This window comes from Sus scrofa, chromosome 6, assembly GCF_000003025.6.
Source record: "Sus scrofa isolate TJ Tabasco breed Duroc chromosome 6, Sscrofa11.1, whole genome shotgun sequence".
NCBI classification, from domain to species: Eukaryota; Metazoa; Chordata; class Mammalia; order Artiodactyla; family Suidae; genus Sus; species Sus scrofa.
In genome coordinates, this window is record NC_010448.4 from 160,298,804 (window position 1) to 160,316,398 (window position 17,595).

The 17,595-nt window shown below is 39.1% G+C and overlaps 1 protein-coding gene across 2 annotated transcripts in view; it reads left to right on the plus strand.

The window, feature by feature from the left end:
- Positions 298-17,595, plus strand: part of NRDC (nardilysin convertase) — an 89,411-nt gene continuing 72,113 nt past the window's right edge. The window contains exon 1 of one of the 2 annotated variants that reach the window (XM_003127978.6): positions 298-851. In XM_003127978.6, coding sequence (XP_003128026.3) covers positions 508-851 — 344 coding nt within the window. In that variant the 5' untranslated portion in view covers positions 298-507. The remainder of the gene's footprint in view (positions 852-17,595) is intronic. The other variant, XM_003482082.4, reaches the window with a different exon arrangement.

The window sequence follows — 17,595 nt, forward strand, 5'->3', positions numbered from 1 at the left end:
GGAATATTTCTCTCGGAGCGGTGGAGCACTATTCAGCTGCTACCTCAAGCCACCTCCCCTCTTCCGTCATAAACGCTGCGCAGCCTCCCAGGCGCCGTTCTCCCGTCGTCCTCCGCGTCCCTCTCTCCGCCTCTTTTCTCTCGCCCCGCCCACTCCGTGTCCCGAAGAGCTCTCTGCGTGCTGCGAGATGCCGGCCCGGTCTCTTTGGTTCTTTTTTATTCCTTGTTCCCATTGGTTGATCACATGCACATGACTTCTATCTTGCCTTGTTATTGGCTAAAGTCAGTTGCGTCATCGACGGCGGGAGGGTGGGGGGGATGAGGGAAGTTGGCTTGGGGGAGACCGGATTGGGGGAGGGGTTCAGGCCTGTCCTCCCCGGCGGCTGCGGCAGCACCAGCGCCGGCCGCCACCGCCTCTGGAACGCGGAGGAGGAGGAGCGGCTGGAGAAGTAGGAGGAGGAGGAGGGCCCTAGGGAGCGGGATGCCCATTACTCCGGCTTGGTGGTGAATGTTGAGGAGAGTCACGGTTGCTGCAGTCAGTGCCACCGGGAGGAAGTTGTGGTGTGAGGCCGGGCGGGAGCTCGCGGCGCTGTGGAGAGTAGAAGCGCGGGGTCGGTGCGAAGACTCCGCGGCTGCCAGACCCTTTCCTACTCTGACCATGCCTGGAAGGAACAAGGCGAAGTCTACCTGCAGCTGCCCTGACCTGCAGCCCAATGGACAGGATTTGGGCGAGAGCGGCCGGGTTGCCCGTCTGGGAGCCGACGAATCTGAGGAGGAGGGACGGAGGGTGCCTGTCAGTAATGCCGGAGACCCTGAGATCGTCAAGTCTCCCAGCGACCCCAAGCAATACCGGTGAGGGAGGAGGCTTAGACCAGGGAGGAAAGCAGGGCGAGGGCCTCAGAGTGGCCGCTGTGGTCTCTTCTTGTCTCCGAATCTTCCGAAGGAGCACCAGGGGCACATTCCCAGCCCCAAAGCTTCCTTGGATGGAGGTGTCAAGAGCAGTTAGAGGCTTCCGTGATGTGTGAGCTGGACGAGGGGGAAAACTTGGGTTCCACAAGGAATCTGGATGTCAGAATGGGCAGGGTTGTTGGAATAATTTTGATACTCGCTAAAGCAAGAATGGAGGTTTCTCTGAGGAAAGCAGGCTGGATGGGCGGGGGGTGGGGTGGGGTATTGGTATTATGAGGAAAGGTTCAAGGAGCTGGAGATTTTAATTTTGGAGGGGATATTTAAGGGAAATACTATCATTATCCACAAACATTCCAGGTGCCCGTAGATGAAAGAGGGGTAAAACTAATGGGTGGAAGTTACTGGAGGGTCATGTGGCTTCAGTAAAAGAACTTAGGCATCAGAGTTGGCCTGAAATGAAGTGACTTACTTCCATGGTTTTTTTCTCAATGCTCGAATGGTTGGGTGACATCTTCCAAGAATATATTAGAGAGGGCTTGAGTCTCAGTTGGGTGAATCATAGAAGATTTGTAAGGTTTCCTCTCATCCCGCAATTCTCAACTTTTGGTTTGTATCATAATCCTCTAAACATCTCTAATATCTGGAGGCTCAATCCCCACCTGAGTATATTCTTCGCAGGTAGCCTATTCCATAGAATGTCATGACTATAATTATTTTAAAGAGAGATCATATTGCTTAGCTTCATTTTACAAGTTGAGGAAATTGAGATCCAGAGGGTTTGCTTCTTGCTCAGAATTACATAGCTAAATAATAACAGAGCTGGTATGAACACGGTGTCCATCTGACACTAACTCCAGTGCACCATTTACTGATTTTTTTTATAAAGTTCTTACTCATATTGAGTTGAAAGCTAAAGGATTCTTTCTAGGTTTTAATTTGTTATAAGCCCCTACAGTGTTAGAGCAGGAAAGAACCTTAAAGATAATCTTTTTCATTCCCTACCACCCTCAATAGGCAGATGACTGAAACTAAGGTCTAGAAAGAAGTGATTTAGCCCCAAGTTGAAGACAGACCTAATTTTTTCTTACTAGAGATTAACAGTTTACAACTCTGTACTATTCTTCCCTGGCTGCAGATCTTTATGGATGGGCCAAATTTTCTCTTATCAAAGACATTATATTAGTAATGATGTAATGAGCAATTTGGACCTTGATAAAAAGAGATTAACAATTCACAACTCTGTACTATTCTTCCCTGGCTGCAGATCTTTATGGATGGGCCAAATTTTCTCTTATCAAAGACATTATATTAGTAATGATGTAAATGAGCAATTTGAACCTTGATAAAAGGTATTTAGTTTTTGCCTTCCAGTTTAAATAACAGCTTCAGTTTTTTTCCTGCCTTTTTAAAGTTATATAATAAAAGTAATGTTTATAGAACATACACCACATGTCAGATACTGTTCTAACTGCTGTGGATGTATTTTTTCATTTAATGACCTCATTTTGGGCAAATTCATTCGAAAAACTCTTGTCTTACTGTGTCTTAGGCACTGAGCTATCTTAACTCTTTTCTGAAACTTGGTTGAATATAACTTGATAAATGATATTTTATTCTGGTACCAGGCATACAGAGGTGATTAAAACTGTCCCTGCTGGGAGTTCTCTGTGGTCCAGTGGTTAGGACTCAGTGCTTTCACTGCTGTGGCTTGGATTCAGTGTCTGATCTGGGAACTGAGATCCCACATCAAGCTGCTACATGCCTTGGCCAAAGAATTAAAAAATAAAACATTCCCTGCCTTCAGGGAACTTCCAAAGTAGTAGAGGGACACAGACATATAAAAAAGGTATAATTAGAGCACTAAAGTTTGATAGAAACTGTAATAGAAGTGTGTGCTAGGTATACTGAGGAATAAAGTAAGGAGTGGTAAACTCCTTACTGGGGAGAAAGTTGGAAAAGACCTTCAAAAGAGAAGATAAGACTTAAAAAGGTATTTTTGTATGAGTTGTTGCATTTCCACATTTTTATGGACCTTTGCCAAATGATGGTCCTTCTTAGTGTCTCAGTTTTTGTGTTTTGTTTTGTTGGCCAAGATTGTGGCATGTGGAAGTTCCTGGGCCAGGGATCAAACCTGTGCCACTGAAGGTCCTGAGCCACTGAGTGACAAAGGCTGGATACCTAATCCACTGTGCCACAAAGGAACTCCTCACTTTTCTTATTTTGTCTTTTTTGTCTTTTTGTCTTTTTTGTTGTTGTTGTTGTTGTTATTGTTGCTATTTCTTGGGCCGCTCCCGCGGCATATGGAGGTTCCCAGGCTAGGGGTCCAATCAGAGCTGTAGCCAACCGGCCTACACCAGAGCCACAGCAACGCGGGATCCGAGCCACGTCTGCAACCTACACCACAGCTCACAGCAACGCCGGATTCTTAACCCACTGAGCAAGGGCAGGGACCGAACCCGCAACCTCATGGTTCCTAGTCGGATTCTTTAACCACTGCGCCACGACGGGAACTCCACTTTTCTTATTTTGAAGTGAAAGGGGTTGATTAAAAATACCAGTGTTTTCCAGGAGCTTTCTCTCCTTTCAAAGGAGCACGTCCACTTTTATCTGTTTTACATACTAAAATTTTCAGTTAGGCTTTTAAAAGAAAAAGTTTGTACTTTAAAATAAAGGTGGAAAATTGTGATACTAGATGATGTATACGGATTTACCCAACCTAAAGTTAAATTCTCTTGATTTTGTTGCCAGAAGTAGACATGAGGCCCAGAGAGCTGAATTATCCTTCCAGGATCTGCTCAGGTGTTATCTCTGTGAGGCCTTTCCAGGCAGAACTAATCCCCTTTTTCACTCTATTTCAGTAGTACCTTGTACACGTCCATCATAATATAATTATATGTCTCTTGAATGTGTGAAAAAGCACCAGAGGCAAACCTGATTAAAGGATTATTTTGGTGAAATTATCATCCTGAAATATTTGCTTATCAGACTGCATTTATTAGGCAATAGCTTGTGGAATTTTACTTCTGTTTGTGTAAATTGTTTTAAGCTTCTTTGAAATGTTAATCATACCTCTAGGACATCTATTCTGCTTTTTAAGTGATCTGTATAAATGCCTGTGATTGTTGATTTCTTTCTTTTCTGGAAAGAAAAAAATATGCACACACACACAGGATTCTTTCCCCCCTCCCCCCCGCTGTAAAGTAGGCCTTGAGAACTACTCAAGTGGAGGTCCTCTAAGAAGTTGCAGGGAAAGTAGTGGGAAGGAAGGCTTTAGTGGTTAAGACTTGAAATAGTGTAGAGAGTGGGTGAAGTATACTTGAGAAATATTGAAAGAAGCTGTGAGTTCTTGAGCATGAAAAATGATGTAATAAAGCAGCGTTTTAAAATTAATCTGAAGGTAGTAGCTTAGATCCACAGAATGTGGCAAGACTTTTAAGAGGTAATTATAATTGTGTACTGAATGGTGTGCACTCATGTATATGGTACTAGTCTTTCTCTAATTGATGTGTTCTCCTCTTCACTTTTTTTTTCCCTTTCCTCTTGTTAACCCATTTAACAAATGTTTGCTAGGCTAAAACTCTATAAATCCGGAGATCACATCTGTTTTGTTCACTCACAGCACATCATAGGCTCTCAAATAGTATTTGTAGAATGTATAAATGCACGAGTGCCCATATGCTAGGCATTTTCATGGAACTCTTGAGGATATTCTGCTAGAAATTTTTTAGATCAAATTTGTGTCCTGGCCAGTTTTAAAATAATTACTTGATTTTTCAGAGAAAACAAGTATGAATAGACAGGTTACAGAGAAAAAGAAGTGAATTATGCCAATAGTAATAATATGAAAGGTGATATTGTACTATATTTAATTCACGTAGATCAAATTTGTGTCCTGGCCAGTTTTAAAATAATTACTTGATTTTTCAGAGAAAACAAGTATGAATAGACAGGTTACAGAGAAAAAGAAGTGAATTATGCCAATAGTAATAATATGAAAGGTATATTGTACTATATTTAATTCACGTAGACGCTTGTGGTGGTTGGCACATTAATAAGCATTCAGATGTTAGCCATTGTTTTAATATGTTCACAATTATTAAATGGTATTTGCAGCACTATAATAGCAAAAAATTGGCAACAATTTTATTATCTGTTGGGTGGCTAAAGATTGTTATTATGCCATTCTGCAGTGAAAATAATATATTAGCTATAAGAATAGGTAGGTGGTTTTATATATTGATATCGAAAGGTGTCCTATGACTTGTTATTAAGAGTTAGTTGCAAACCAAAATATATTGCATAATTCCATTTTTATAACAAAAAAAACCCCAGAAAACAATACCTCCCATTGTATGTTTACCTGAAATGTAATTTTCTATGTTTAAATATGTGTAGAAATGACTAGAAATGATATTCAGCAGACTTACTTCTCTAGGGAAAAGGATACACTTGGGTTGTTTACTTTTTAGTAATTAAGAAAGATCATCAATAAACAAAAGTATTACATGATCCTTGTAGGAAATTTAGATAACAAGAAAAATTTCATATTCTCTATAATCATTCTACCCAGCATTAACCACTGGTAACCTCTTTTTATAATATTTATTCCTTTTTGTTATGAATTTATAATATTAAAACGTATGATATTTAATGTTGTGAACATTTTCTTATTGTTTTTTTTTTTTTTTTTTTTTTTTTGCCATTTTCTTGGGCCGCTCTCACGGCATATGGAGGTTCCCAGGCTAGGGGTTGAATCGGAGCTGTAGCCACCGGCCTACGCCAGAGCCACAGCAACGCGGGATCCGAGCCGCGTCTGCAACCTACACCACAGCTCACGGCAACGCCGGATCGTTAACCCACTGAGCAAGGGCAGGGACCGAACCCGCAACCTCATGGTTCCTAGTCGGGTTCGTTAACCACTGCGCCACGACGGGAACTCCTCTTATTGTTTTTCTATATATTTTGTCTACTTAGATGTCCATGGTGCAGATATACCATAATTTAATCATTAGCATTTTATAGGATATTTAGATTGTCAAATTTTCTTTACCTTAAAAGCCTGTTTATTCTCAACTGAATCCTTTGGGTGTAGACCAGTCATAATGGGTTTGGTAGTTGGGTAAGGTAGCTTGTCGTAATCCAGTCTTTCTAGGATTTTTTTTTTTTTTCCTTTCTCCTTTTTATGGCTGCACCTGTGGCATACGGAAGTTCCTGGGCCAGGAGTCAAACTTGCATCCTCTCGGAGACAGTGTTGGGTCCTTAACCCGCTGAGCCCCAACAGGAACTCTGTCCTAGGATTTTTTTTTTTTTTTAATTTTTAAAATTAAAGTGTAGTTGATTTATAGTGTTGTGCTAATTTCTGCTGTACAGCAAAGTGACCCAGTCATACATATGTATGCTTTCTTTTTCTCATATTGTCTTCCATCCTCAGTTTTAATATATGCTGCCTTTAGGGGTTTATAAGAATATGAAAACAAGGTGAATTTGCCATACAAATTCCTTTATTTATAAATACAGGGAGTTTCTGTTGTGGCGCAGCGGAAACAAAACCAGCTAGTATCCATGAGGATGCAGGTTCTATCCCATGAGGCTTCAGGTTCAATCCCTGGCCTTGCTCAGTGGGTTAAGGATCCTGCATCGCCATGAGCTGAGTTTAAGAAAATAACACCCCAAAATACACATATCACTTCACTGAGCGAGGCCGGGATCGAACCCTCAGCCTCATGGTTTCTAGTCGGATTCATTTCCGCTGTGCCACAAAGGGAACTCCAGAATAAGCACTTGTCAACCTTATTTAATTTTAAAAAATTAAAAAATTTTTAAAGAATAGTTGATTTATAATGTGCCAATTTCTGCTGTATGACAAATTGACCCAGTCATACATATATACACATTCCCTTTCTTATATTATCTTCCATCATTGTCTATCCTGAAGACTGGATATAGTTCCCTATGCTATAGAGTAGGACCTCATTTCTTATCCTTTCTCAGTATAATAGTTTGCATCTACTACCTCAAACTCCCAGTCCATCTCTTCCCCCATCCCCTCTTGCCCTTGGCAACCACAAGTCTGTTCTCAATGTCTGTGAGTCTGTTTCTGTTTTATAGATAGGTTCGTTTGTGCCATATTTTAGATTCCACATGTGAAAACATATGGTATTTGTCTTTCTCTTTCTGACTTACTCCACTTAGTAAGAGAATCTCCAGTTACATTCATGTTGCTGCAAATGACATTTTTTTATGTAGTATTCTATTGTGCACGTGTGCGCATGACTGCGTGTGTATGAATATGTGAATGTATATATTAATCCATTCATGTGGAGTTCCCTTTGTGGCGCAATGGAAATGAATCTGACTAGTATGCATGAGGATGCAGGTTCAATCCCTGGCCTTGCTCACTGGGTCGGGGGTCCCTCTGTTGCTGTGGCATAGGCTGGCAGCTGTAGCTCCGATTTGACCCCTAGCCTGGGAACTTCTGTATGCTGTGGGTGTGGCCCTAAAAAGCAAATAAAATAATCCATTCATGTGTCCATGGACATTTAGGTTGTTTCCAGTCTTGGCTATTGTGAGTAGTGCTGCTATGGACATAGAGATGTATGTCTCTTTTTTAATTGAAGTTTTGTCAGGATATATGCCCAGGAGTGGGATTGCTCAATCATATGATAGTTCTATATTTAGTTGAGGCACCTGTATACTGTTTTCAGTAGTGGTTGTACCAATTTACGTTCCCACCAACAGTGTAGGGAGAGTTCCCTTTTTTCCACACCCTCTCTAGCATTTGTTATTTGCAGACTTAATAATGATGGCTATTCTGACTGGTTTGAGGTGGTACCTCATTGTAGTTTTAATTTGCATTCCTCTAATAATTAGGGGTATTGAACATTTTTTCCTGTGCCTACTGGCCATTTGTTTGTCTTTGGAGAAATGTCTGTTTAGGTCTTCTGCCCTTTTTCGATTGGGTTTTTTGGTTGTTGTTGTTGAGTTGTATGAGTTGTTTGTATATTTTGGAGATTAAGCCCTTGCCAGTTGCATTGTTACAACTATTTTCTCCCGTTCCATAGTCTGTTTTGTTTAGTTTCCTTTGCTGTGTTAAAGAGTGTAGGTTTGATCAGGACTCGTTTGTTTTTGTTTTTATTTCTGTTGCCTTGGGAGGCTGACGTAAGAAAGCATTTGTATGGTTTATTTCAGAGAATGTTTTGCCTATGTTCTCTTCTAGGAGTTTTATGGTATCATGTCTTATGTTTAAATCTTTAAGCCATTTTGAATTTATTATTGTGCATGGTGTGAGGGTGTTTTCTAGTTTCATTGATTTCCATGCAGCTGTCCACTTTTGCCAGCACCACTTGCTAAAGAGACTCTCTTTCTCCCATTTTATATTCTTGCCTCCTTTGTCGAAGATTAATCCACTGTAGGTGTTTGGGTTTATTTCTGGGCTGTCTGTTCTCTTCCATTGATCCATATGTCTGTTTTTGTGCCAGTACCACTCTGTCTTGATTACTGTGGCTTTGTAATATTGTCTGAAGTCTGGGAGAGTTATACCTTCAGCTTTGTTTTTTTTTTTTTTCCTCAGTAAGATATTTTTTTAATTAGGAGAACTGGAAGACAAGAAGGTGGTTTGTTCTAGGACTTCCACTCTGACATAAGTTTTTTATTCATATTTATATTCAGAGAATGACGACAGTCATAACGGCTCTCCAACTCACAGGAAACTGAGTAGATTATAGTCTCTAGCATGTGTTTGTCTGTGTGTGTGTGTTTGTATATATATATTTTTTATAATTTGTTTTTTGTTTTTAGTGGGGATGAGTCTTCAGTTATATGGTTGGACCAGAACAAACCATTTGCCAAAAGGTTGGAAGTAGATTGTAGTTTGGAAAGTTCACTTGGTTTTCAGGGGAAGTGTTCACAGAGATTTTATATTTTTATTACCACTACCATCGATAATATTTGTTCTCTTGGTAATAGCTAGTATTTATTGAGTGCTTGCTAGGTACTAAGTACTATTCTAAGAAGTTTACATAGATTATCTCATTTAATCTTTATAGTAACCCTGTTAGATAGTGCTTTTATCACATGATAGCCTAAATGCTATTCAATAAAAATGCATTACTTGGGCAGCTACTGAGCACTAATTGGCACTAGTGTAAATGAATTGTGTTCTCTCATTTGGTTCCTTCTTTTTTTTTTTTTTTTTTTTTTTTTTGCTTTTTAGGGCTGTACCTGCAGCATATGGAGGTTCCCAGGCTAGGGGTCCAATCGGAACTGCAGCTGCCAGCCTATTCCACAGCCATAGCAATGTTGGATCCAAGCCACGTCTGCTACCTACATCACAGCCCATGGAAAACACCAGATCCTTAACCTACTGAGTGAGGCCAGAGATCGAATCCCCATCCTCCTGGTTCTGCTGCACCATGACTGGAACTCCCTCATTTGGTTCCTTCTAAGCAAAGTTCTTACCGTGACAGAAGGTCCATGACCCTCCATTTTTTAGTTCTTAACTTTCTAGCTTTAGTTCTTAACTTTGTTGTACTGTTTTGTGCTGCTTGTCTTGACACATGCAGTACTCTTTGGTCAAGCATTACCTCCTCTGTGAACCCTTTGACTTTTTTCTTTCAATTTTCCCTTCCTACATATGAGTTATTTACATTCTTGTGTGCCTTTGTAGCAATTTTTTCCCAAGCTATTTCATATTTTTTATGAGTTGTGTTTTGTCTCTTCACTCCATGAGCTGAAATTTTGTGGAGAGGGACTTTGTTTCTTTGAGCCTTCTCTTCTGTTATTAACAAATCAACTGTCTATACTCCTAAGACCCATCTCTCCACTTGTACACTAGATGCCATCCTCTCTTTATTGATCCCATTCACCAGTTATTCCAGAAGTTGTTCCCCTTCCACCCTGCATCATCAGTTTCCCCCTTTTACTGGGTCATTCTCATGAGCATCCATATATGCTATAATTATTCCTATCTTCTAGGGAAAAACATTTCCTTACTCAAATTTCTTTGGAGCTGCGCCCTTCCAACTACTCATATTTCTCTAGTTCCTTGATAGTGAAGCTGGTTTAAAGAGTTGTCTGTATTTAAAATTTGTAGTTGATCTACTCCCATTTTTTTCTTGAACTCATAGTGGACTTTTGCTACTACTGCTATACCAAAATAGCTGTTTTCAAGATCACCAGTAACCTTTACAATTGGTCACTTCTCAGGTTCTTATCTTATTTGACCTTTCAGTATCTTATGACATGGTTGATCATTCTTTCCTTCTTAAAATGCTTTTTTTTCAGTTGGCTTCCAGGTCAACACTGTACTTAGTTCTCTTTCTGCTTCATTTGCAAGGTTTCTCCTTATCTCCATGACCTCTAAATTTTGGAGTGCCTGGGCTCAGTCCTCGGACTTCTCTTCCCTGTCTGCCTTTGCTCCCTGTGTTACCTAATCCAGTCTTATGGCTTTAAATAGCACCTCTATTAAATAAAAATTTTACTCAGGTTCCCTACCTTTATGCTCTTTCTTCTCTGTTTTATTTTTCTTCATAGCACTTATTTACCATTTGATACACTGTATGTTTACTTGTTCATGAGATCAAGGACTTTGTTTTGTTCATCACTTTAGGTGCCTAGAATGATGCCTTTCTCATAGTCTTGCTTCCATCTCTGATCCCTTCATCCTTTTCTCCTCTGGCCTGATTTTTGTATAAGGATATATTTTTCAGATTTCCTTTTAAAATCATTTATTTTTATTTCAGATCAAAAATATTTTTTAAAGAAATAAAGCCACATAGATATACTTGAAGCTCTTTGGATACTGCCCCTTCCTATCACATTCCCTACCCTCTTTTTCCGGTGTTAACCATTATCTAAATTTGGCATATATGAATTTTTATGTATATTTTTATTAAATATACTTGTATCTATAAATAGTACACATTATTGCTTTCACATCTTTTAAGACAGAAATTATATCACATTGATGTCTCATAACTTTTTTTTCGTTTAACATTGCTTTTGAGATTTGTTCTTAGTAATAAGTATAATACTAGTTGTTTGTGTTAAATGTTGTTTAATATCTTGTGTGTCTAGATCATTTGTCTGTTTTCCTGTTACTGGTCATTTAGACAGTTCCCCACTTTCTGTTGTATTTTGTTTTCTGATTATGCCGATTTATCTTTTCTCTGATTATTGTACACTGAGGTTGTTTCCAGTGCGTCATTGAACATTTTTATACATGACACCCTGTGTACATTTTTGAGAGTTTATCTATATACCTATGAGTGAAATGACTAATTTAAAACCTTAAAGTACTCCAATTGATTGTACTATTTTACGTTCATTTCAGAGTTCCCACTACTATACACTGCTGATTCTTGATATTATTGGATTTTTAAAAAGTTACTGAGAATTAGATCTTTGGGAAATATTTCTGTCTTAAAATTTTTTATTTGCATTTTCTGTTATTAATAATAAAATCAAGCATTATTTCATGTTTCCTGGCCATTTGGATTTCTCCTTTTATGAACCACCCGTTTCTCTATTAGGGTTTTTTTTTTTTTTTTGCTTTTCAGGGCTATACCTGTGGCATTTGGAGGTTCCTAGGCTAAGGATCAAATTGGAGCTGTAGCTGCTGTGGCCACAGCCACAGCAATGTGGGATCTGAGCTGCACCTGTGACCTACACCACAGCTCATGGCAATGCTGGATCGTTAACCACTGAGTGAGGGAAGGGATTGAACCAGCATCCTCATGGATGCTAGTCCGGTTCACAACTGCTTAGCCACAATGGGAACTCCTTTTTTTCCTCTTTTAAATTGACGTGAGAATTCTTTATGTATTTTAAATGCTAATCCATTGTTGATTACCTAAGTCTGTATAGTTTATAGCTTATCATTAACCTTTGGTTATAAAGTCTTAAAATTTAATCATATTTATTTACCTTTGTATTTATGGTTTGTGCTTTTATTTTATTACTATTTTTTAAAAATATGGAGTTCCCGTCGTGGCGCAGTGGTTAACGAATCCGACTAGGAACCATGAGGTTGCGGGTTCGGTCCCTGCCCTTGCTCAGTGGGTTAATGATCCGGCGTTGCCGTGAGCTGTGGTGTAGGTTGATGCGGCTCGGATCCCGCGTTGCTGTGGCTCTGGCGTAGGCCGGTGGCTACAGCTCCGATTCAACCCCTAGCCTGGGAACCTCCATATGCCGTGGGAGCGGCCCAAGAAATAGCAAAAAGACAAAAAAAAAAAAAAATATGGACAGCTACAGGAGTTCCCTGGTGGCTTAGTGGGTTAAGGATCCTGCCTTGTCACTGTTGTGGCTTGGGTCACTGCTGTGGCAGAGGTTTGATCCCTGGCTTGGGAACTTCTGCATGCTGCAGGCACGGCCAAAATTAAAGAAAAGAAAAGAAAAAAAAAAAAGACAGCTAGTAGCCCAAGTACATCTTTTGAAAAGTCTGTATCCCAGAGGTCACCAAATTTTCTGTAAGGGCTAGATAATAAATATTTTAGTCTTTGTCTGTCAAGAGGCAAAATTAAGGATATCATGTAGGTACTCATATAACAAGAAAACAAATTTCTGCAAATTTGCAATGTAATTTTTTATTATGTTCAAAATATAACAGTAGTACTTTATTTAGTAATACACATTTACTGGTGAGAAGAGTGGAATTTTTTTTTTTCGTTTTTTGAAATTTTAATTTTTTTTTACAGAATAAAATACATTTAAACACATTCACACAGATTATTATATCATGGATCTTAAGAAACAGATTAAGTGACTCCCTCTGGAGAAATGGAATGGAAAATATGCTGAGACAAATAGGATATTTATTCTATGCTTTATCTCATTTTGTATGGCTTTCATCCTTACTATTTAGTATTATCTATTACATTTTAATTTTTCTTTCACAATTAGCATTATATTAAAATTGTTATATTATGCAACTAAAATTTGTAAAGAAGAAAGCCTTATTATATATACCATTAAATATTTTATATAGCATAATAAAAAGAATAACTTAACTGGTAAGAATAACAAAAGTAATACACCCTCTGAAAATAAGTAAAATATAAAATGCATAAATTGGTTAAAAGACAGTGTAGCTATATAAATATGTCCTCACAGTTTGTTAAATCTTATTGATTCTTCAATATAGGCATTAAACCATTCTAGGTGATGTGATAAACAAGACATTATAGACCTGACATTGTACCATGGAGAGAAGTGGTTATTAATAATACAGTTGTAGAACTGTATTATTGTACAGTTTCATTATTTAATTATAATTATGATAAATTCTTTGATGGACAGGAAATCAGAATCAGATCTAAGAAGACTTCAGCATTCCAAGAATGATGTCGAATGACCCTCTTTATGGTGGATTATGCACTTATTTACTATGAGATATATTTGTTCTCCAGAGATTCCTTGTTTGTGTATCAATTGTAGATTTTTGGTTTGCAATTATTCTGAAGTTTTGATGTAAGAGTCTATATGTATATGAGATTGTTTTAAGTTGTTCTCTTAATTGCAAGTACATCTCCAGTGTCCTGCATTTGCACCCACCTCTTCTCATGATTTCTGATTTTGGTGGTATAATTGTGCATGGATGATTTCGTATCTTTATATATACCTTTACTGGTGAGCCTTGTCATGTGTGGAATTTTTGTTTCCTGTTGCTGTCTTTTCTTTTCTGCCTAGAGAAATTCTTTTAGTATTTGTTGTAAGGCTGGTTTAGTGTTGCTGAATTCTCTCAACTTTTGCTTATCTGTGAAGGTTTTGATTTCTCCTTCAAATCTGAATGAGAGCCTTGCTGGGTAAAGTAATCTTGGTTGGAGATTTTTTTCCTTTCATCACATTAAGTATATCATGCCACTCCCTTCTGGCCTGCAGAGTTTCTGCTGAAAAATCTGCTGATAACCTTATTGGGGTTCCCTTGTATGTTATTTGTTTCTTTTCCCTAGCTGCTTTCAAGATTTTCTCTTTGTCTTTAATTTTGGTCAGTTTGATTAATATGTGTCTTGGTGTATTCCTCCTTGGGTTTATTTTATATGGTACTGGTTGTGCTTCCTGGATTTGAGTGAGTGGTTCCTTTCCCATGTTAGGGAAGTGTTCGGCTATTATCTCTTGGAATATTTTTTCTGTTCCTTTCTCTCTCTCTTCTCCTTCTGGCACCCCTATAATACGGATGTTGGTGTCATTGTCCCAGAGATCTCTGAGACTCTCTTCATTTGTTTTCAATCTTTTTTCTCTCTTCTGTTTCACATCCGTAATTTCCACTAATCTGTCCTCCACCTCTGCCCCCTGGTAGGTGGAGCCGATTCTAATCCCTCTGGTGGGTGGGACTTAGTCTCTGGATGGAATTAGAGGCAGCTGTGTGCCTGAGGGATCTTTAGGCAGCCTGTTTACTGAGGGCTGTGATCCCACCTGGATTGTTGTTTGCCCTGGGGCTTCTCAGCTGCTGACTGATGGGTGGGGCCAGATTTTCCCAAAGTGGCCACCTCCAGAGAAAGGCAGCTGCTGAATATTCCCAAGAACTTTGCCTTCAATGTCCTTCCCTCACAGCAAGCCACATTCACCCCTGTTTTCCCAGGATGTCCTCCAAGAACTGCAGTCAGGTTTGACCCAGATTCCGAAGGAGACCTCACTCTGCCCTGGGACCCAGTGCACGTGAAAGTCCGTGTGCGCCTTTTAACAATGGGGTCTCCATTTCCCCCAGTCCTGTGGAGCTCCTGTGCACAAGCCCCACTGGCCTTCAATGCCAGTTGCTCCCGGGCTCTTTCTCCCAGTGCCAGATCCCCGCAAGTGAGGGTTTGATGTGGGGCTCAGAACTCTCACTCCTGTAGGGGAGTCTCTCTCTGTGAACCAGTTGGTTTTCAGTCTGTGGAGCTTCCCACCCGGTAGGTATGGGGTTGTTTATATCACGAAATCGCCTCTCCTACCTCTTGATGTGGCCTCCTCTTTTTCTTCTGCAGTAGGTTATCTTTTTTTAAGGTTTCCGGTCCATTTGGGTGGAGATTGCTCAGTCTTTGGTTGTGAATTTTGTTGTTTTTAGGAGAGAAGTTGAGCTCCAGTCCTTCTATTCTGCCGTCTTAATCCTGAGTGGAATTCTTTTTTGCAGGGGATAACATTTTTGCTTTTGGGGAGGTTCAAAGTTAATGTTCCTTGGTATTAAAGTTGATTGCAAATGTGTCATCTACTAATACTGATTTGTAATGAGATTTTACATATTTCATTTTTGAAAATATGTTTTCCACATTTTTGGTACTGCCAAATACTGATATTGGTCTGTGAGCATTTGATTTTATTTGAGCTTTTTCATTGTTTTGAAGGCGTTATAGAATTCTTTTAGTTTCTTCTCTGATATTTTTACCATTTGGAATGTCATTACATTGTAGATTAATCAACTTTGATGGGACATCAGGTGGAATTTGTGCTTGCACCAATATCTTTAAAACACTAGGGGAACTGTACACTTGATCTTGACTGAAAGGCTGAGAAGCAATACCACTGGAGCTGTAGTTTGCTTGGAAAACATATCTGTTGCAAATTTGTGTGAGAATGGAGATAGGGCTTCTTGTTTTAACTTTTGACAGCTCAGGAAATGTATAAAGCAGCTTGCCATTGCTTGTAATTCAGATAGCATTAGTTGTTGTTGAAATGACTTTACTGTAAGTTTTGCATATAAGAACTGTTTGGTAATTTTGGGTTGACTTCATTAAGAAACATGAAGACTGTAGCAAAAGCTAATTTCCAAAGGTGTTTGGTATTTGATAGTGGTTGAAGGCTATTCTTCAGAAGATTCAGTCTTTTCTCTTCTTTTTTTGGCCACCCCGCAGCACACAGAGCTCCCAGGCCAGGGATCAGATCCCAGCCACAGCGGGGAAACAAGCCTCAGCTGCTGCAATGCCAGATCCATAGTCCACTGTGCTGGGCTGGGAATCGAACCTGCATACCAGTGTTCCCAAGATGCTGCAGATCCTGTTGCGCCACAGTGGGAGCTCCAGAAGATTCCGTCTTTACTCCGTGGTCAGAATATTGCAATAAAATGTTCCTATTGCTAAGCCATCAAACTCCTTGCTCTAGAGTAAGAGAAATTAAAAATATTCAGCTTCTATTTTTGACAAAAACTCATAAAACTAGTGACTGTAAAGTCTGCAAGAACAAATGACACTACTGAAGATAGGAATTTAATAACAAAATCCACATTAAAAGTGTGATATTTAAATTCCACTTTCTCCTTTGCTTATTTGGACATGATAAACATGTGCTGCAGTTTCAAAGAAAAAGTTGCAGCACAGTGATAACGTGACTCTTGAAATGCTGTTGGGTTATAAATGCATTGCTACAGTTTTTAGGGTGTGGACCAGCAGTGCAAAGCAGTGAAAATGCTGTTTATGCTCTCTCACAACTATTTCACTCTGCCATTGCAACTCAAAAGCAGCCATAGACAATAAGTAAATGAACAGTGCACTGTGTTCCAATAAAACTTTTGAATTTCAGATAATTTCATGTATCATTAAATATTGATCTTTTATTGAGTTTTTTCAACCATTTAAAAAAGTAAAAGCTGTTCTTGGTTTGAAGGCTATAAGCCATAGTTTGCTAATTCCTGGTATATCTTTTTTCCTGTATTGCCAACTCTGTCATATATTAAATTTTCATATATGAATGGATATTTTCTCAGGAATCTTTTTATTATATTTCATTTTGTTAATTTCTTATTTTAGCATATCATGGCCTAAAAGTTCATATTTTGTTTGCAGAGAGGGTTTGTCAAAAAATCTCCATGTCTGTGGACTAAAAAATTCGATTTCTTGCTGCTTCCATTTATTTATTTTACTTGATACAAGTCTTAATTTTTTTTTGTTTTGTTTTGTTTTTTTTTGGGCTGCACCTGTGGCATATGGAGGTTCCCAGCCTATGGGTCTAATCGGAGCTACAGCTGCTGGCCTGTGCCACAGCCAAAGCAACACCAGATCCGAGCCTTATCTGCCTGCACCACAGCTGATAGCAATGCCGGATCCTTAACCCACTGAGTGAGGCTGGGGATCGAACTTCTAACTTCATGGTTCCTAGTCGGATTCATTTCCACTGTACCACAATGGAACTCCAATACAAATCTTAAATTAATCTGGTTTATTATGTTGCTAAAATCATCAGTTTCTTTTTTTTTTTTTTTTTTTTTTTGTCTTTTTGCCATTTCTAGGGCCGCTCCTGTGGCATATGGAGGTTCCCAGGCTAGGGGTCTGATCAGAGCTGTAGCTGCTGGCCTGCACCAGAGCCACAGCAACTTGGGATCCGAGCCATGTCTGTGACCTACACCACAGCTCAAGGCAACGCTGGATCCTTAACCCACTGAGAAGGCTGGGGATTGAACCCGCAACCTCATGGTTCCTAGTTAGATTCGTTAACCACTGAGCCACAATGGGAATTCCAGCAATTTCGTTATTAATTTTTCATTAATAGCTCTTTTTTTGATAATGAAATTTAGATGTAACATCCCACTTCCTCTCTTTGTTTCTAAAATACATCCTGATTTTTTGGATAAACCAATAATCAGTATTTATAACATCAAAATAGTGTTCATACTGAGACATGTAGTCTACTGTGATTACATTTTCTTTTTTGAACAACTTTCTTTTCTCTAGCATTAAAAATTGCCTTGATTTTTAAAAACAGCTTTACTGAGATATAATTCACA